Consider the following 19,528-nt stretch of genomic DNA (forward strand, 5'->3'; position numbering starts at 1 on the left):
AGATTACACAGTCCCGAAAGTGTGCTGTCACTTGTGGTCAGCCTTTGTTTTCTATAAAGTGATTTGAAATCTAGGGCAGACATCTTGGGGATATGTGGACAAATGTGATGAGACACAAGAAGCCATTTGGATTCTCGTGGGAATCTAGGTTTTAAGCGTAGCATATTTCAGAGAAGTGTGATGCAGTGAAGACCAAATGTTGGGATGGGCAATAGATTCGACAAATGCCTGTAGTTCGCGTACGCAGGAGGACGAATAGCTTGTTAATTGTAATATGATAACCTTGCTGACCTCTAGCGCACTGTCCTCACCTCACTCATAAATCCGCCTTCAGAGCTCCGTTTAGTCTTGTGTCCGGATGTGACCATGCCGTGCCACTAAAGGAAATTACTGAATGGGAGTGTAACCTCCGTAACGGGTTGCTAGCACTCGCATTGGCAACTGTTCTTCCAGATTTTTTTTTTTAAAGAACCCTGTGGTAAGGACATTTGCATGCGGCAGCTTTGGAAAACTTTTAAAATGTCGCAGAAAGAAGAGACAAAAGTCATGCTGTTTTTTGCTGAGGAAAACATGTGAACGCTTTAATGAGAGACTTTAAACTCCTGAGATTGCTATGGCTTTCCATCCATTTCGGGCAGCCACACCTGGCGCGTTTTTGACCCCAAGCGTCGCGCGCACAGCTCATCCACCTCTTATGCATGCGCTCAACTTCCCAGACCTCCCCGAATCACTGCTAAACCTCAGCCCTGCAGATCCTATGAGAAACACTGTTTTGAGACGCGCTCAAGAAGACGCTCTACAGGAAGAACCGAGGGACGATCTGAAAATCACACTGGAGGCAAAGAATTTATGGAAAGAATTTCATAAAATTGGAACCGAGATGGTCATTACAAAATCGGGAAGGTAAGTCCAATCTAACATTACGCACAATTACATTACCAAATAGATTATACTGTAGGTCTAGATAACACATTCTAAATAATACTTTGTTCAATACAAATCATTAGTTTTACTTAATATGATTTTAATTGTTTGTCTTATATGGATTATAGGAGAATGTTTCCTCCTCTCAAAGTGCGCGTAAATGGTCTGGATAAGACAGCAAAGTACATCTTGCTCATGGACATAGTTTCCGTGGATGACTCCCGTTATAAGTTTATTAACTCCCAATGGACTGTAACGGGGAAAGCTGACCCCGAGATGCCCAAACGGATGTACATTCACCCGGACAGTCCGTCCAAAGGAGAACATTGGATGTCCAAACCCGTGGCCTTTCATAAACTCAAGCTCACTAACAACACCTCGGACAAACACGGATATGTAAGTTCAAATTATGCTTTTATTTGCAGTCTGTTAGGCATATTAGGCATCGCCTTGTTTAATTTAACAATTTACTCATCTACTCATTTTTTGTAGACAATTCTCAATTCAATGCACAAATATCAGCCCCGGTTCCACATTGTAAGAACCAACAGCATCATGAAGCTTCCTTACTGCAATTTTCGAACATATGTTTTCCCTGAAAATGAGTTTATTGCTGTCACAGCTTATCAAAATGATATGGTAAGATTAATCTTAACTTCTGGGTCAAAATGCAACATATTTAACCTATATTTTTCATTCATCATTAGATCACACAACTCAAAATAGACAACAACCCATTTGCCAAGGGATTTAGAGACACGGGAAATGGTAGAAGAGAAAAAAGGTATGGTATTTGGTCATTATAAAAAAAAGCACTAGTGTTTGAAATGCCAATACCTCTGAATTCTTACTTCAATCCGCAGGAATACATCTTTTTTGTCCCAAGAGGATGACTCTAATCCAGTTGCACAGAACTACAGTGATTCGGATGACTCATCTGAACAAATGTCTGCAAATGACCCACTTAACTCCCCCCTGGAAGTGGTTAGCAGTCCCCTGATATCGCTGTCTCAACCAGGTAAAAGTCTCTATTAATTAAGTATAAAATGCGATACTGTATTTGAGCAGTGTAATTAATGCTATATATGACACAGTGTATGTAATATATAGTTTGTCTTGTTTCGACAGAGGAAAACAATCCTGACTCCTATTCAGGGAATATGGACATTTCTCTGTGGAGTCATAGAGATAATGCTGGCAAAGATGATGCAAAATCAGATGGCACACACTCAAATGCAATCATGGATTCAAAAAAACACCCAGAAGAAAGGAATACATTTACACTTCAAACTATCCCCTCATCAACCAAGTCACCATGGCTTCAAATGTTGACTTTATCTGACACGCACAGACATTCGTTGCTCACGCTGGGGTCACCAGCATCGTTTCATCCTGGACAAGTAACTGTGAGTCCGTTGAGTTTTCCTACACCTATTATGGACCACATGGTTTCATCTCTGACACCTGGGAATGATGACAGAAGTCTTGCTTGCTACAGCACAATTCATCCATCTTCATACATGAGTCCTATGCCATGTCATCTTTTGCAATCCCAGGTATGTATTCAAGAGGCAAATGTTAATTCAATAATTCAATTGAATGCTTTACTTTTACATGTGTGTTATTGTTATTACAACAAATAAAGGTGGGGCGCAAATTTAAAATAAACTTCTTTAAATGGCTTTAGGAATCCGAATTGGTACTTAGTAAATTTCAAAATGACAACTGTTAATTTGCTGTAGCTAGTCAAGTATGGAAAGAAATAAAAGATACAACCTACAATTGTGTACACGTTGTAAAAGACAGTGTCAAAAAAACACTTTTTTTCACTCTCTTTTTTTCTTAGGGATCTGTTAGGGAACTATATTCATACCCTCGTTGCTTTATGTCTTCATCACCTCTGGCTCCAACCTCTTCTGTGACCTCCACTCGACCAGCACACCTCTCCCTCCACAGCTCTCGCTCCTGGATGAGGCCAAGACCTTATCATATCCCTGCATCTGTTGCCTCCAGTCCAATCCCACAGAGAGACAAAAGACATCCTAGTTCACATCCACATAAGTCAGACAGCACTTTGTTATTTTTCCACCCCAAATCCTGATGCAGCCAGAAGATGCCACATGTGTGGTCCAGCCTGAAAATGACACAGTGGCTTTGAATTTTGTATATGTAAATGTTGGATATGGCCTTGCTGTGGGTGCTCTCCTAATGCCCTTTTTTTCTTTTTTACAAGAAACATGTGAGCAGAACATTGATTTTCTTTTTGTCACAAATTATATAAAGATGATGTAATTGAATTGACTTGATAAATCTCTTTCTTCTTATTTATTTTTTCACATTAACTAGCAGCAACATATTGAAACCATGCCATGAATAATTGCATGTTACCAAATAATTACATATACAAAAGTTGCAAATTATGTTTTTATGTTTATATTGTAGACGATCTTCAGTCTATGGGTAGAACAGAGCAATCGTTGGGCTACTGGTAAAATGGCGCCACCTACTGGATACATTTGTGGACGCATTTCTGAGTGTTATTTGTAAATATATTTTTTAACATTATATTCTTCATTTACTGCGAAAACCATGGCAAAACATAAATAAATGCTGAAACGTGCACATCTCAGAAGAAGGCTTATATAGCCTAAGTTTGCAGTGTCTTCTTAACACGTTTCAACAAAAATCCAAACGAAAACACAGGAATCCTTACAATCACAAATGTATTCATGATGCTCTTCCAGTTCAATGGTTGCGTTTCATGCAATGGTTGCCACTTCCGCGTCCCCGACTTTTGTCCAACCAATCCGGGCGCGGCCCAACAGCGACACTAAACTCTGATTGGTTGTCTTTGGAGAAAGCTTGACGTCATACATTTTATCTATGAAAGCAACATTGTTTAAATTAGCCTTTTGAAGTGTTTAATTGTTGCATAGGTTATTCAATAACTGACTATACATATATGTGTATATTTTAGCTTTGGTAAAGCTAATTTGGCAAATGCATGGGCTAGCGCAAATCGATTGGTTCTGCTTTAGCGGAAGCTCGGGTCAGGGGCCAATGACCAGCAGTAACCCAGCCTGCATCATCACATCACACCACTCTCTGCTGTTTTAGCGTCTCCTCAATTTATGTGACCGACCGCATCATGATGTACTTTTGGCTCATCGTTGATACCAGTTCATGTTATTGATCTGTGAAATATCTTTTCAGGATTACTTGTCGGTTCATCTCCACCGGTAAGTTACACATGTCATCTGAAGATGCTGTGTGGTAACTCACAGAGCTGATGTAGGGATCTCTCTGACAGAACATATTATGTATCTGTTAGGACTGTGGGGTTAAGATATTAGCCATTTCTAAAATTGTAACATGGCTAACAGCTAGTAGTATTCTAATCTGCATGAGGCTTATCTGTGCTACTCTCCGGTTGAGCTAGCTAGTATCAGGGTAACCTTCAATAAAACAATTGATACATTGTGATATTAGACTTTACTGCAGTCAACTTATAGGTTGTACTCTCAGCAGTGCTCTGTTTTATTAGTTCACTTTTGCAGTTTATCATGCTGCAGTGCTAGGCTTGTTTTTCTGGTCCCACCAGCAGATAAGGTGTGCCTCGCCTGGGACGTCCTTTGACAGCACGAGTTGCTAATATATGGTTTCAGCAACGACAGGGACATTACAGGAATATTCAAGAGACATGTAATATTCTGCTTTCTTTTGAATTTTCCTATGGTATTGAATGATCATGCAAGAGAGTGTCGCCACAGCATCAGTGTCGTTGTCTCTTCTTGTCACAGGCACCCCATAGTCTATATTTTATTGCACATATGCTTTGCTTTATTTAGGTAAAGTTGTTGTCTTATTCATTGAGACATGTGCATTAACTGATTTAGCTATTTGAAATTTAGCTAGGTATCGTATATATAAAAAAGAAAATAATAGTGACAGTTGTGTAGCCATTGTAGTTATGCACTGTTCATTTCAGTGATTTCATTTAATGTGATAGGCCTATACAAGTTGAATCTCCTTTTTTTATACAGTGTCCTCCACCTGGAGGTCTATAATGATGCAATATTTTGTGTCCCATTAAGATAAATATGTAACCAACTGTTGCACTATCCAGATCAAATACCCACACTATCTCCAAATCTCATGTCATTGTACCCTGATATTTGGACTCTTTTGCATCACTGCATGCACCACTGGTCAGATTCCCCCCATTAATACATACTTTCATTATTTATATTATTGTTTTAGTTATTGGAGCCTGCTCGTGGCGTCCAGCCATGGCACAGCAGGACGAAGCTGCCAAGAAGAACCCTGCGGTGGCCACATTGCACTCCCATTTCCTTGTGGGGTCAGTGTCGGAGGAAAATTCTGAAGATGAGATTCAAGGGAAGGCTGACATGCGGCTGGAAGACAAAGATGCACGCTCCCTTTCACCATCGTCTGCGAGCTCGGACAGCACTTATGAAATGGGCTTTGACCAAGTTGATCTACACAATCTAAGGTATGGCATATGTATTGTATTACTCCATTTTACAGACATCATAATGTTGTGGTGTATAAATAATGCATGCAAATCTCATGCATCATACTGGTAGGTATTATCTTCAGATGTGCACATTTATGTACAGTATTTTATGTCTGTAATTATTTTTCTTTTGTTGTTCTTTATTTTTAATGAGGGCATCCCATGATGGGATTAAAAATAGTTGTAGTAAAAAGTGGAAGTAGTACATAGCAAGTGTAAATTTGCAGTGGTGTATGCTTTTATATAAAGAAACATGAAAGTTTAACCATACTGGATACATTATTTGGAAGTGTCACGTTTTTTATTGGGCTCATTGTGGGGACAAGCATGTGTCGGCATACTAAATGTACCCCTGCTCACTTTGGCTTAAAAGGTTGTGCAACAAGAGTTCCTATGACTGGGGACATAACACCAACAGAAACTGGAAATTCTTGACAGACGTCTGCTGTATAGCAGATAGATCATTAGCAATTTGAAGCACGGGGTCTGTATAGGCTTGGAAGCCCCTAAAGTGATGTCAGTATCAGACCATCATGCCCAGCCAGCCTTGCAAGCCCATTCATTGACACGCCTTCATCCCACTCACTAGAGCACTGTTTATCCACTCCCCCTTGTGGTTTCTCAATAGAGGTGATTCAAAGTGCTCCCACATGCCCAAACTTGAGAGTTTAGAAGTAAAATGTAGTATGTAATTGTAAAATGAATTTAAAGATATGAGAATAACCAAAGCTTCATCACATTAGTTAAAGATAATGATTTATATTGTATTTTCTAATATGTACTAACTGTACTACTGCTAATGTAACTTAACTATTATGATTAATTGAGCGTTTTTGTTGTTGTTGTTGTTGTTTTGTATTTCTGAAAACAGGCCCAGCATGTCAGGCCTACACCTGGTAAAACAGGGCAGAGATCGCAGACGCATTGATCTACAAAGGGACTTCACTGTTGCATCTCCTGCTGAATTTGTCACACGATTCGGAGGCAACAAAGTTATTGAGAAGGTGCATTATTAACCCATTAAAGGCACATAATTGTCTTGAAGTCTTCAAGTATTCACATTAATGTATGTAAAAATGTTGTCTTAGGTGCTTATTGCTAACAATGGAATTGCAGCTGTCAAGTGCATGAGGTCAATTCGTCGCTGGGCCTACGAAATGTTTCGTAATGAAAGAGCTATCCGTTTTGTGGTAATGGTGACTCCAGAGGACCTGAAAGCTAATGCAGGTGAATATGTTGACCAAGCTGTAATTGGCCATTTACTAAAGCTGTATAATTATGTATGGTTTTATTTATTGAGTATATCTTTTTATCATATGCAGAGTATATCAAAATGGCCGATCATTATGTTCCTGTGCCTGGAGGAACTAACAACAATAACTATGCCAACGTTGAACTAATTCTGGACATTGCAAAGCGGATACCTGTTCAGGTACAGCAACTTTATGGTCAATTATTTGTGTGCAAGAATACATAGGTTTGTGTTCATTGTTAAGACTTGCCTTTCCATTACAGGCTGTATGGGCTGGCTGGGGGCATGCCTCAGAAAATCCCAAACTTCCTGAGTTGCTTTCTAAAAATGGAATTGCCTTCATGGGTAAATAAAATATGTGTAGATTGTTTGTGTCATGGCTTACACAGAAAGATCACACTTTTATCTTTTCCAGGTCCACCAAGTCAAGCAATGTGGGCTCTGGGTGATAAAATAGCTTCTTCCATAGTGGCCCAGACTGCTGGTATCCCAACCCTGCCCTGGAGTGGGACAGGTGTGCCATTGTCCCTGTTACACTAGTGTATTGTTGTTGACATGTCCAGACTAACACAATTACTCTTATTTAATTTGAAGGTCTTACTGTAGAGTGGACAGAGGAGTGCCAAAAGAAAAAGATCATAAATGTCCCGCATGACCTATATGAATTTGGCTGCATTCTGGATGTAGAGGATGGCCTCAAGGTGGGATTTGCATAAAACGATGTGTAATATTTCTGTGTATTATCAAATAGCTTAAGAATAATTAGACTGATTCTTCATTGGCAGGCTGCAGAGAAAATTGGCTACCCTGTGATGATCAAGGCTTCAGAGGGAGGTGGAGGAAAAGGCATTCGTAAAGTCAACCAAGCGGATGATTTCTCTAACCTCTTCAGACAAGTTAGCGATGCCGCATAGTGTATAATATGTTATGTTTAGTTTGAATATTTACCCACTACTTCTATTAATTTTCTAGGTGCAAGCAGAAGTTCCTGGATCACCTATATTTGTCATGCAGCTCGCTAAGCATGCACGGCATTTGGAGGTTCAGATCCTTGCAGATCAATATGGCAATGCAATTTCCCTGTTTGGCAGAGACTGTTCAGTGCAGCGGCGGCACCAAAAAATTATAGAAGAAGCTCCAGCTACTATTGCAACCTCCGATATATTTGAAGATATGGAAAAGGTAGACATTCAAAGACTTTTATTCTGTGTGCTCATTATGCATATTCAATATTAAACTTGCTTTTATTTTGTAGTGTGCAGTAAAGCTGGCCAAAATGGTGGGATATGTGAGTGCAGGGACTGTTGAGTACCTCTACAGTCAGGATGGCAGCTTTTACTTCCTGGAGCTTAACCCTCGGCTGCAAGTGGAACATCCCTGTACAGAGATGGTGGCTGATGTGAATCTGCCTGCAGCTCAACTGCAGGTCGGTGTCTTACACAACACACTGAGTAACAGAAGTTTATGCTCTTCAGCGCTTTTACTGCAAAGCATCATAGGGCCCCATCAGCAGGGTATACCTCGGTTAATTGGAGTAACCGCGGGATGCGTCCTTTTTGGGTGAAAATTTGTAATGACTCAGAAATTAGACCTACGTAAATCGAAGCATACTTTATCAGACTAACATTTACTGATTATAATTATCATGCAGGATATTATTTGACAATGAAGCCAATTCTAAGGCATGGCCACTGGCTGCATCTGTTTGCATAATAATGACCCATGACCGAGTGAAGCTTGCGATGATTAGCTTGACTTTACTCTTTGAAAAACAGCAATGACCAGTCGTTGCGAAAGAAATAATGGGTTTGTGAGCAAGATTTCTGCGGTAATGATCTCTGGTTTGGAATATGTTATGCCCAGAACAAGATAAGATTAGAGAATTTGTGTCGAGTGCCGAGAACAATGTGTTCAGTGAAAAGTGCTCAGATGTTGCTCCCGACTATAGAGGTTGGGATTGTGTCATAATTCTGCACTTAATTATAAGTTAGTGTAATATCAAACCAGTCAGATTTTGTCTACATAATGTTCAATTATATACATTCATTTCTGATTTTCAAAGGAGTCAATGGCCAGCTCCTGTACATTCTGAGTTATATCAACAGCTGGTCATGTAATTAAACTAATTAATTAAATGGATATTACATTACTTGCATCATGCAGAAGTAAAATGTGTCAGTCAAAAAGTACGTATGACTTGTTTAAGGTGTGCTTGTGTAACTAATCTAAAAAAGTGCATTGTCCTATCAAATTTCCTATTCATTTCCATACCCTCTCGCCTTCAGATTGCTATGGGTATTCCCCTTCAGCGGATCAAAGACATTCGGATGCTGTATGGAGTTCATCCATGGGGAGACTGTTTTATCGACTTCGAAGGTCTGTCCACTGCACCTTCACCGCGAGGACATGTCATCGCTGCACGCATCACCAGTGAAAACCCAGATGAGGTAATCCCTGCTCATCAAAATAAGTCTGTATATTTTTTAAATAGAAAGAGAGCTCCTTCTGTGTTTACAAGTTATATTTACTTATCATCCTACAGGGATTTAAGCCGAGCTCTGGGACAGTTCAGGAGCTAAATTTCCGCAGTAACAAAAACGTGTGGGGTTACTTCAGTGTGGCTGCGGCTGGTGGACTACATGAGTTTGCAGACTCCCAGTTTGGACACTGTTTCTCCTGGGGCGAGAATCGTGAAGAGGCCATCTCGTTAGTATCTCAGCTTTAAAAACATAAACAAAAAGTTCAATGGTTTTTATTTTCCTTGCTGTTTGAGGGATGTTTAAGATTCATTTGTATATGTTGTGTTTGCCAAAATCTGTTTTTGTTCCAGTAACATGGTGGTGGCCCTAAAGGAGTTGTCCATCAGAGGAGACTTCAGGACAACAGTAGAATACCTCATCAAGTTACTGGAGACTGAAAGTTTTCAACAAAACAGCATTGACACGGGCTGGCTCGATCGGCTCATATCAGAGAAGATGCAGGTACTAAAATACATACAGTGTCAAACCCTGAATGTAATGAAACAATCAGATTTTTGCCATTATTTAAATGAATAAATCTGAATTTAATTTGATGCCATGGCATAAGTGGGAAAGCAAGTATGTCATTTATGAATCATCAACTTTTTTTTTTTTTAAACGTGAGCTTGTTCTGTAATCTTTGATCAATACTCAAAGGTCATGTATTTCTGCCCCTCCAGTTGCACTAAAAAAAATGTATGCAAAAATGTATGAAATTCTTACTGTGTGTATATATATATATATATATATATATATATATTTGTTTTTTTGTTTTTTTGTTTTTTTTTGCAAACTTTTGGCTGTAGTAAAATATTTTCATCAGACTGTTGAAAATGATAGAAGTTTACCTGTACCTTCTGTTATGGTGCAGGCTGAACGACCAGACACCATGCTGGGAATTGTGAGTGGTGCTCTCCATGTAGCCGATGTAAACTTAAGAAACAGTGTGTCCAACTTTTTGCATTCACTTGAAAGGTAAAGTTGCGAAAGTAAACTTTTTTTTTTTCACTTTCAATTTAAAAAATATAATGATTTTATCATTCATATCAGGGGTCAAGTGTTACCTGCTCACACCCTGCTCAACACTGTAGATGTGGAGTTGATCTATGAAGGCATTAAATATGTCCTGACAGTGACGCGCCAGTCTCCAAACTCCTATGTGGTCATCATGAACAGCTCCTGCGCTGAGGTGGACGTCCATAGGCTCAGTGATGGGGGGCTGCTGCTGTCCTATGATGGCAGTAGCTACACCACCTACATGAAAGAGGAGGTGGACAGGTGTGAGATTAACCACTGTCAAAGTTGAATCCGAACTTGTTTATGACATGCATTTTAAATATAATTTTGACCACAGGTATCGAATTACTATTGGAAACAAGACTTGTGTTTTCGAGAAAGAGAATGATCCTTCACTGCTGCGATCTCCATCTGCTGGAAAACTCATACAATACACAGTGGAAGATGGAGGCCATGTTTTCTCTGGGCAGTGCTATGCAGAAATAGAGGTATCAACGGCTTAATTCTATTTGTGTAGTACAGTATCAAGTGTGTAAGTGTAACCACACATGGCAAGAAAGTTAAATAGCAACAATATAACTCAAAATAATGAAATAAATATTAATTTTCTACTAATATTGTAGACAACTTGATATACAGTAACTTGAGGTTGGTGGTGACACTAATATACTGTATATTCTGTAATGCAGGTCATGAAGATGGTGATGACCCTCACGGCTTCAGAGTCTGGGTGTATTCACTATGTGAAAAGGGCTGGCGCAGCGCTGGAACAAGGCTGTGTCATTTCCAAACTGCAACTGGATGACCCAAGCAGAGTTCAACAGGTAAAGTTTGTTCATACAGGTTGGGCCAGACCTCACATTTCCATATTGCAACAACCTTCTTACTTCAATGTAACTACTATTTACCCTATGTAAAACAATTATTTGAGGGTGTAAGCCTAATACATTTGTGTCATTGGCCTATTCCTAATATTAGGTTAAAACTTGAGGCCTGCAATTATCATAGCTTGGGCAACAGAGCATGCATTTTTACTGATGAATTGCCCTGTAATTCATGTACTAATGCTTAAAAAACTGTTGAACTTGAATTGAACTCGCTTTATGTTCATGGCTTCTATGTTTTTTCAGGCTGAGCTGTACACTGGGGCCTTGCCTTCGATTCAGGCTGCAGCATTAAGAGGAGAAAAACTGCACAGAGTCTTTCACAACACACTGGATCATCTGGTTCACATAATGCAGGGCTTTTGTCTTCCGGAGCCATTCTTCAGTGTTAAGGTAGACTTTTACACACTCAACAACTAAGTATTTGCTGCAAGTGCTTATAAATGGATTTAACACTTGCGATACTCTTATTATTATATTCTGTCTTAGCTAAAGGAGTGGGTCGAGCGGCTGATGAAGACAATGCGTGATCCATCTTTGCCATTGTTGGAGCTCCAGGACATCATGACCAGTGTCTCAGGACGCATCCCTCCTGCTGTGGAGAAGTCTATCAAGAAGGAGATGGCTCAATATGCCAGCAACATCACATCTGTGCTCTGCCAGTTCCCCAGTCAACAGGTGAATGGGCATTTTCTTGCATCGAAAAACAATTACACTATATTTTCTATTGATATTAATGTTTGTTTTTTTATCTGTACTTATTTCAGATAGCAAATATTCTTGACAGCCATGCCGCCACTCTTAGCAAAAAATCAGAGAGAGAAGTCTTCTTCATGAACACCCAAAGTGTTGTCCAGCTGGTTCAAAAGTTGGTGTCATAAGCTGTTCGTATACAGTTGTTATGCTCAATTTCTAAAGTCGACCTCTTGTGTGTTGTGCAAACAGGTATCGCAGTGGAATCCGCGGTCACATGAAGGCAGTGGTGATGGATTTGCTCCGACAATATTTAAAAGTAGAGATACAGTTTCAAAGTGGTAAGGAAATATGCTTTATTAATTAACAATAATGTTAATTAATGCTTAGATGTTTGGTCGGCTTTGCGCACTACCTTTGTTGTACCACTTGAGGGAGCTGTAGCTCAGTAAATTGTTATGGCACTCCTAATGGTTGTATTTTGACACAAACAGGGCACTATGACAAGTGTGTTTTTGCCCTGAGAGAGGAGAACAAAGGTGATATGGCAAATGTGCTCAACTACATCTTCTCTCATGCACAAGTCACCAAAAAGAACCTGCTGGTCACAATGCTCATCGTAAGTGTCTGGCACTGTGTCCCGGTTTGCTTATAGTAACCTATTTATTAATTGGTGATTTAAAAAAAACAATTGAAGTCGAATAGTGTATAATATTTTATGATATATTGCTTGAGTTAAAAATGTATTTCTTGCCCTGTTTATAGGACCAGCTTTGTGGCCGTGATCCCACATTGACAGATGAGCTGGTGACCATATTGACTGAACTTACACAGCTCAGCAAAACTACCAATGCCAAAGTGGCACTGCGTGCTCGCCAGGTAAAGTTTTCAATTTGTAAATAGCATCACATGCAATAGTTTTGTAAGAGCTGTAAGGGTTCTTTACCACCAGGTGTCAGCATATCATAAAATACTAAGCACTGACCACTTGCATATTTGTTCTTCATATTGATTCTTTCATATTCTATGAATCTCATGCACACGCAAAGGTCAAATTAGCACTTCCGGTTAAAGGTCAATTGGGATGGGACTGTGATACATTAAAAAAATCATCACAAAAAATACAGAGTATCTGTGCTTCCATGAACAATTCAACAATATTTTTGGCAAATATATCTTAATTTCCAACTGTAGGTGGCTCAAGCTAAATTTTATGGGGGGGTGACCTGTGCCAAACTCCATCTATCTCACCGATCCGTTTCACTGAAGAAATTTTCAAGGGATCTGCAAGAGTTTCTCTGTATTGTGTGTCTTCCACAAAGTCCACTTTGTTGCCGCTCTGGGGTAGCCCGCGTTTCCTCAAAAATAACTTCAAATTAGCAACTGTCCATCGCCTATAAACATCGCGACTCGTATCCTCCTCGTGAGCCATCTCACTCAGTTTAGTACATTTTGAATATCATACAAACATATAACATTAAACTACTTTATTGGCACTCTGCGTTGTGAAAACATACTTCAGGGTCAAATTTTGTCCCGATTGACCTCTGAGCTCTGAGATCATAATTTCGCCTATAATCCACGTACTTCTTTTACCTTTTCTAGGTACTTATAGCTTCACATTTACCCTCATATGAGCTCAGGCACAACCAAGTGGAGTCCATTTTCCTCTCTGCCATCGACATGTATGGACACCAGTTCTGCATCGAGAACCTTCAGGTGCAGATTTGTGTTATGATATTATTACTTTGCTATCTTTATGATATTAACCAGTATTTTCCATTCTAGAAACTGATCCTTTCAGAGACGTCCATCTTTGATGTTCTGCCTAACTTTTTCTACCACAGTAATCAGGTGGTGAGGATGGCTGCTCTAGAGGTGAGATAAAATGCCCTCACTCAGTTTATGTTTGTGACTTTCTTTGTTTATTGTTAGTAATTGCATTTGTATTTGTCAAATGGTAGGTTTATGTACGAAGAGCCTACATTGCCTATGAACTCAACAGTGTGCAGCACAGACAGCTGAAGGACAACACATGCATAGTAGAGTTCCAGTTCATGCTTCCTTCCTCACATCCCAACAGGTATCACACAACACCTGTACAACAATAATATACTACTCAAATTTTGCATACCCCTTTTCCACCTTTATAAAAACATAAAAATAAATGGTAGTCTTAATTAGTTGCTCTTCAGTGCATTGTTTGGGTCTTTTTGTGCTGTGTTGTATTTTACAGTGTTTTATCAATATTAGCTTGCTATAACATTTTCATGGTCTCTGTGTTGATGCCGTATTTTGTTTTCTTTGACTCAGAAGAGTTCCCGTTAGTTGTATACTGTATACTGTATACTGTATATCAAAAAATCTAGTTTTAAAGGATCTATATCATGCTATTTTAGCCATTTCAAAGTTAAGTATAGGCATTTATATGATATATTGTATCTCTACCACTATGGAGCACTCATTTTTGTGATAAATATAAGAGTTTTCTGGAGGTAGGAAGGAAACTGTGCATATAGCCTATAAGTTAAGTTACTTCACGATGCAGTTATACGGAGTTGACATCTGCAACACAGCTTCATAAATGGCTAACACACGTGCTAATATGCTAACACACAAGCTAACACGCGTTTGGATTGACTCACCGCTCTGGTCCATCACTATTTACATTATGGGACTCGCGTTGGTTACAAAAGTTAATCCACTTTGATTCTGGCGAAGGTTCACCAAACATCCATCAAGAGACAGTCACAGAAAAACAATATTTTGCTGATAGTCGCTGAATCCCGGAGAAAAAAACAGCTTCTGGGGAGTGGTCTCTTCTTGAAAAAGGTTGAATACACTCCCGTCCTCGTAGCCAAACGCGCTTCTTTTTCTCCGTGACATTATCGTTAGGTAAGAATAAAGAACAGGTGTGTCCAGAGTAGGTAACGAGCTCCATCTTCACAGCTGCAGCGCAAACATGATGTCTGTTCAGACGCTCAGGGGATGTGTTTGTTTTGGCCTCAGCTGACCTGGAAGCACCTCGGGCACGTCCTTTTTTATTTTTTTTAATTATTTTATTTTTTTCCTTTTTTTTCTTTGTTTCTCTCTTACGACAGAAATAATGAAAAAGCTATTTTACAAATTAAAATCACGCTGTAAGGCATTACATTACAGACGCCGAGCACTTCCGTTCCGCTTTTACGACACAACGGAGCAGGTCAGTCGTTCACCAGGAGAGGGCGGCGCAGCTGCTCAGAGAGCACGATTCAGGACAGTTACTGAGAGCTGCGTGAATGAAGCCACAAACCACTCTGGGGGTGTTTTTGATGAGGAAATAGCATAACGACATGGCTAAAAGCTCCAAAAAGTCGATTTTGCATGATATAGGACCTTTAATATCATATTCAAGAGTGCTAAGGTATACATTAATATGATTTCCTTTTTGTGTGGAATGATTTCATGTTGTAATAAGACCACTTCTGCAGCCTCTGTTCTTCAAATGCATTTAAAACTTGAAACAAAGATTCCCGTAGAGTGTGATTTGTACTTTGCTGAAAGTTTTAATCATGATCTCACTTTTGCAAAACCCAGGTTCTGTATCCAGTGTGTGATTGTGACGTGTTTGAGTTTGGCTTTTTGTGTGTTTTGCTTTGCCTCTATGGTAGTTTATACTTTGCCGTGCTTAGAGATTGTGATTAGCAGTAGTAGCACTGCTTTGAAAACTATCGATACTCGCATGGTCATTGTTGTGTTTACTTGGTTTAACCCTCACTTTTCTGTATTATGAACTGATAACTGCATGAGATTGCATCGTGATCTTATGCATGTTTAAAGGGGGCAGTCCGAAAGCTAAATGTGTGTTCAGTTCACACTCGTCCATTCACTTTGTAAACATCTGCCACATCACAGCAAAAACAGTAAAACACAAACCGTAATAACAGACACGCATTTCTTCATTTCGACTGTCTTCCCCATGTTGCCTGCCACTAACCACTTAGTAATATGTTTGATTGTTTGATTGCAGAGGGAACATCCCCACTCTAAACAGGTACTGTACTCATTCTTTTTATCGCATAGATTACTAGCAAGTGTAGGCTAGAGCTGCACGGCCAAATACATTGATTTTGAACATGCCGAACCAGAGAAATGGTTTCAAAAGACTTACATTTGAATTACTTTCGTCACATGTTAACAGCTGACAATGGCACGACCTTAGCATAGCGTTAATGATGTATGTCTTGTGTGTGTGTGTGTGTGTGTGTGTGTGTGTGTTTGTGTGTGAGTGTATGGATTTTGCTTTTTTTAATGTGGTAAACTAATTAAACACTCCGTAATCTGACAAGACCTGTGTGATCGATGTCCTACCAGGAAACCTTCTGCTCCGGTCCGGGATTTTATAAGAGCCTTGGAGTTAAGGATAGAGGAAGCTAGCTCACAGGATATTTTTGAACAGAATAAGTCTAATGGTGGTAATGCTGAGAGGAGTGATGGCCCAGTTTCGGATGCAATGGAAAGGTTTGATGAGCAAAAGTCTTAACAAATCACTCTTTGGGGAATCCACCAGTGGGACTAACAATGTACAACAACTACTGTGTGGATATTCTGTATCTGCTGGGGAGCTGGTGTCTTCTTGTCTCTTTTATTGTGCTTGTCTCACTAACAATCTGCACTTCATTACATATTACTCATTCACTTTGGTCACTAATAGATGGTGGACATCCGAACCTCAATCAGTTTAAGAATCCCTTTTGTTCATTGCGCAAAATAAAAGGTTCACACCCAAAGCTGTGGAATCCAAACTGCTCTGAGGTTCTTGAGAAGGTGTTTGTGGTCGTTTCAGCCAGTCAAGCCTTGTTGACGCAGTTGCTTTACGAAAGATTTCAATCATGTTGTAGGATGTCATTCTCGTCCAATCTGAACCACTACGGCATGGTGCACATGGCCAGTGTCAGTGACGTTCTGCTGGACTCATCCTTCACTCCTCCATGTCAGCGAATGGGAGCCATGGTGTCCTACCGCAGCTTCCAGGAGTTCTCAAAGTAAACTATGGTCCTTACAGTTTACTTTTGTGTTATACCTACTTAAAACTGAAGAAATGTTTCTTCTTCTTATATTCATTAGGAACATTCCAGATGTGTTAAGCTGCTTTTCTGATTCTCCTCCACCAAGTCCAACATTCCCAGAGGGAGGTAATCCAGTCTTGTATGGTGAAGAAGACAACAAGGTATTAGTGACGTTTAAAAGACAGACTCAAATGCTGGTCTATTTCATCCAAAATCAAAATCAAATGTATCACAGTATGTGGTAAATGTGCATTGTCTCTGGCTTTAAAAGGCATAAGAATCACAAATCAATCTGGGTTGCTTTAACTCACTTTAATCTCAGTGTTTAAAAGCCAAGAATCCAAGGCCTGCACTGGCACTTATTAAGACTTGATTGAGAACCGGTGCAGGGCTTTTAGGTTTACTTTCTACTGGTTTTAGCAATAAGAACTGGCAGCCTAAAACACAGGGCTCATTCTGCTTTCTGACTGGATTATTACTTTGAGAACCACAACAAAAATGTAAACAGAGACAATATCATATACAATTGTGAGTAAAGCAAAAAAGTAATTGTCTGCTAAGTCAACTTCGTATCTTTGTTTTTTGTTTTTCTCTAATATTAAGAATCCTTATACCCCACCCTAGGAGTTCCTAAACTTCTTATCACTCTCCCCTTCTGTAAAATGCAATGAAGGATTTGAGGATTAATTATGTTACTTTGGACACTGTATTTTGATATTTGGCTTAAAGGGGAATTATGCAACTTTTTATGTGGGAAAAAAAGTTGATATTTGTGTGTATTTGACCTTGTAGTGACCCAGGCTGTATGAGTGGTCAACATGGCGTTTAGAGATCACCGTGAAGGAAAGTAAAGGCGCCATGCTGACCACTCATACAGCCGCTGGGTCACCACAAGGTTAAATACACACAAACATTTTTTTTTTGGGGGATAAAAAGTTGCATAATGCATTAATTTCAGTAAAATTTCCGATCAAATATACATCTAATTCACTGTCAGAAAATAATAAGAATAAATACATTCAAAATCATCTGGCGACAACCCCCCACTTCACTCTTCCGTGACCCCTCCATGGGGTCCCGACTGCCACTTTGGGAACCACTGCCCTACCCAACACACTCATGTATTGCTAACAAAGATCAGCGTTATAGTGTGTTTCAAGATAATCATCAATAATCTTTATTCTCTTTATTGTGGCCTTAATTTGTCCTTTTCAGACCATTCAGGATGAGCCCATCCACATTCTGAATGTTGCCATAAAGACGGACAGTGACATTGATGATGATGGTCTGGCAGCAATGTTCCGGGAGTTCACTCAGACCAAGGTACAACAGTCAACAACTATCCTACTCTACAGTATTTCACATATTTGTGTAACAGTTTCTGTTTGTTTCAGAAATCCTTGCTGTTTGAACATGGCATCCGTAGACTGACTTTCCTTGTAGCTCAGAAGGTAAGTCTTCTATAGTATAGTTTTGTTCTTCACTGCAGTCTTGCATGTTATCATAGCAGCCGCATGTCAGAATGGCTATCAAGTAATCTTGTATTTACTAATTCCTAAGTTAACATCTGTCTCTTCTGTGAAAACAGTAGTTGAATGGTACAATTTGAAATTTTGCTTAATTGCTCGTCTCTGTATCTCTTCTTGCATGCCTTGCTTTTGGCACATTTATGCTGAAAGGATTTCAGGAAGCAAATCTACTATGAGGTGGACCAAAGATTTCATGTAAGTAGGGGATACAATTGAAAATACAAGTGTATTATTATGGGCATGTTCTTCCTCATTGCTGTAAAAAGGCAAAATGCAATTAAGTACTGTGGTCAAATGAAATATTTGTTGTGCCTTTTGGTGAGATTAGCCCACATGTTGAGCACAAACGGTGGAAATTGAACCCACAAGCCTGCCAATTCTTGCTTCATGCTGTGCCTATTGAGCACACAGGACCTCATTTTATCTCCCCAGGTTTGACCCATTATCCACAAAACACCCACTTGCATTGCAATGAAAATGATAATGGCAGGTAATTTAGACCGGGATTAGATTTTGATAAATGCCCTTGCTCTGTTGCCATCAGCTTGACAATAGTGTTTGATTTCTCCCTTTGATGGGAGCTTTGTCAGTGTGAGCTAATCATGCCAACCAGTGTTACTGCTAATATCGCTTTTTTTATTAGTTTTCTCCTCAGTGTGCTCACAAAATATTTCACGTGTGGGAAAATGATAATAGCACTGTTTTTTTTGCAATCTGTGACACTTGCTTAGTTTCAGAGACATAATTTGAGTTGATGAGTGAGTGGTGAGCAATCACTCAGACATTGTCTCTGCAAGTGCGACATCACGTCACACAGGCATCCTCCTCTGCTCTTTTCACATGATCAAACGGCCCTTAAAAGACATGTTTAATGCATTAGTGCAAAGTGAGAGGCTGTTGCTGCAATTATGTGTCTGAGTGAATACTGTGATTTTACATAGTGAGCATATAGACCCCCCCCCCCCCCCCCCCCCCCTCCAAAAAAGCAAAATGATCTGATTTCCGTAGTTGTATTGTGTGGAATCACTCTTCTCTGATAATTAAATTCTTAAAATGCTCATGAATTGTATATATTACAAAATGGATGCCATGTGTTTAAACTTCTTGTTCGTCTTTCTGTTTATT

At 39.5% G+C, this 19,528-nt stretch overlaps 2 protein-coding genes across 5 annotated transcripts in view; both read left to right on the forward strand.

Moving 5' to 3' along the window:
• Nucleotides 1-657: 657 nt before the first annotated feature.
• LOC306970219 (T-box transcription factor TBX2-A-like) lies at nucleotides 658-3,031 on the forward strand. The gene is made up of 7 exons (XM_079566098.1): nucleotides 658-903; nucleotides 1,053-1,320; nucleotides 1,417-1,563; nucleotides 1,632-1,708; nucleotides 1,788-1,942; nucleotides 2,053-2,480; nucleotides 2,771-3,031. Exons 1-7 carry the CDS (start codon nucleotides 695-697, stop codon nucleotides 3,023-3,025), a joined length of 1,539 nt encoding a protein of 512 aa, XP_079422224.1. The 5' UTR covers nucleotides 658-694; the 3' UTR covers nucleotides 3,026-3,031.
• A 977-nt stretch (nucleotides 3,032-4,008) lies between these two features.
• The window catches only part of acaca (acetyl-CoA carboxylase alpha), a 28,730-nt gene continuing 13,210 nt past the window's right edge, over nucleotides 4,009-19,528 (forward strand). For 2 of the 4 annotated variants that reach the window (XM_079565894.1, XM_079565896.1), the window contains exons 1-33: nucleotides 4,009-4,163; nucleotides 5,185-5,437; nucleotides 6,333-6,465; nucleotides 6,550-6,688; nucleotides 6,784-6,893; nucleotides 6,977-7,058; nucleotides 7,129-7,227; nucleotides 7,308-7,414; nucleotides 7,499-7,609; nucleotides 7,686-7,895; nucleotides 7,969-8,139; nucleotides 8,999-9,160; nucleotides 9,256-9,419; nucleotides 9,544-9,694; nucleotides 10,104-10,207; nucleotides 10,283-10,510; nucleotides 10,587-10,737; nucleotides 10,939-11,073; nucleotides 11,380-11,526; nucleotides 11,623-11,811; nucleotides 11,901-12,001; nucleotides 12,079-12,167; nucleotides 12,321-12,445; nucleotides 12,592-12,705; nucleotides 13,432-13,545; nucleotides 13,615-13,704; nucleotides 13,791-13,909; nucleotides 15,836-15,859; nucleotides 16,707-16,850; nucleotides 16,933-17,035; nucleotides 18,090-18,197; nucleotides 18,269-18,325; nucleotides 18,554-18,598. In XM_079565894.1, the coding sequence (XP_079422020.1) occupies nucleotides 5,214-5,437; nucleotides 6,333-6,465; nucleotides 6,550-6,688; nucleotides 6,784-6,893; nucleotides 6,977-7,058; nucleotides 7,129-7,227; nucleotides 7,308-7,414; nucleotides 7,499-7,609; nucleotides 7,686-7,895; nucleotides 7,969-8,139; nucleotides 8,999-9,160; nucleotides 9,256-9,419; nucleotides 9,544-9,694; nucleotides 10,104-10,207; nucleotides 10,283-10,510; nucleotides 10,587-10,737; nucleotides 10,939-11,073; nucleotides 11,380-11,526; nucleotides 11,623-11,811; nucleotides 11,901-12,001; nucleotides 12,079-12,167; nucleotides 12,321-12,445; nucleotides 12,592-12,705; nucleotides 13,432-13,545; nucleotides 13,615-13,704; nucleotides 13,791-13,909; nucleotides 15,836-15,859; nucleotides 16,707-16,850; nucleotides 16,933-17,035; nucleotides 18,090-18,197; nucleotides 18,269-18,325; nucleotides 18,554-18,598 (4,050 nt within the window). In that variant the 5' untranslated portion in view covers nucleotides 4,009-4,163; nucleotides 5,185-5,213. Of the gene's footprint in view, nucleotides 4,164-4,463; nucleotides 4,627-5,184; nucleotides 5,438-6,332; nucleotides 6,466-6,549; nucleotides 6,689-6,783; nucleotides 6,894-6,976; nucleotides 7,059-7,128; nucleotides 7,228-7,307; nucleotides 7,415-7,498; nucleotides 7,610-7,685; nucleotides 7,896-7,968; nucleotides 8,140-8,998; nucleotides 9,161-9,255; nucleotides 9,420-9,543; nucleotides 9,695-10,103; nucleotides 10,208-10,282; nucleotides 10,511-10,586; nucleotides 10,738-10,938; nucleotides 11,074-11,379; nucleotides 11,527-11,622; nucleotides 11,812-11,900; nucleotides 12,002-12,078; nucleotides 12,168-12,320; nucleotides 12,446-12,591; nucleotides 12,706-13,431; nucleotides 13,546-13,614; nucleotides 13,705-13,790; nucleotides 13,910-15,835; nucleotides 15,860-16,706; nucleotides 16,851-16,932; nucleotides 17,036-18,089; nucleotides 18,198-18,268; nucleotides 18,326-18,553; nucleotides 18,599-19,528 lie in introns of those variants that run through there. The other 2 variants (XM_079565895.1, XM_079565897.1) reach the window with 2 other exon arrangements.

This window comes from Gobius niger (genome assembly GCF_951799975.1).
Source record: "Gobius niger genome assembly, chromosome: 11".
Classification (NCBI taxonomy): domain Eukaryota; kingdom Metazoa; phylum Chordata; class Actinopteri; order Gobiiformes; family Gobiidae; genus Gobius; species Gobius niger.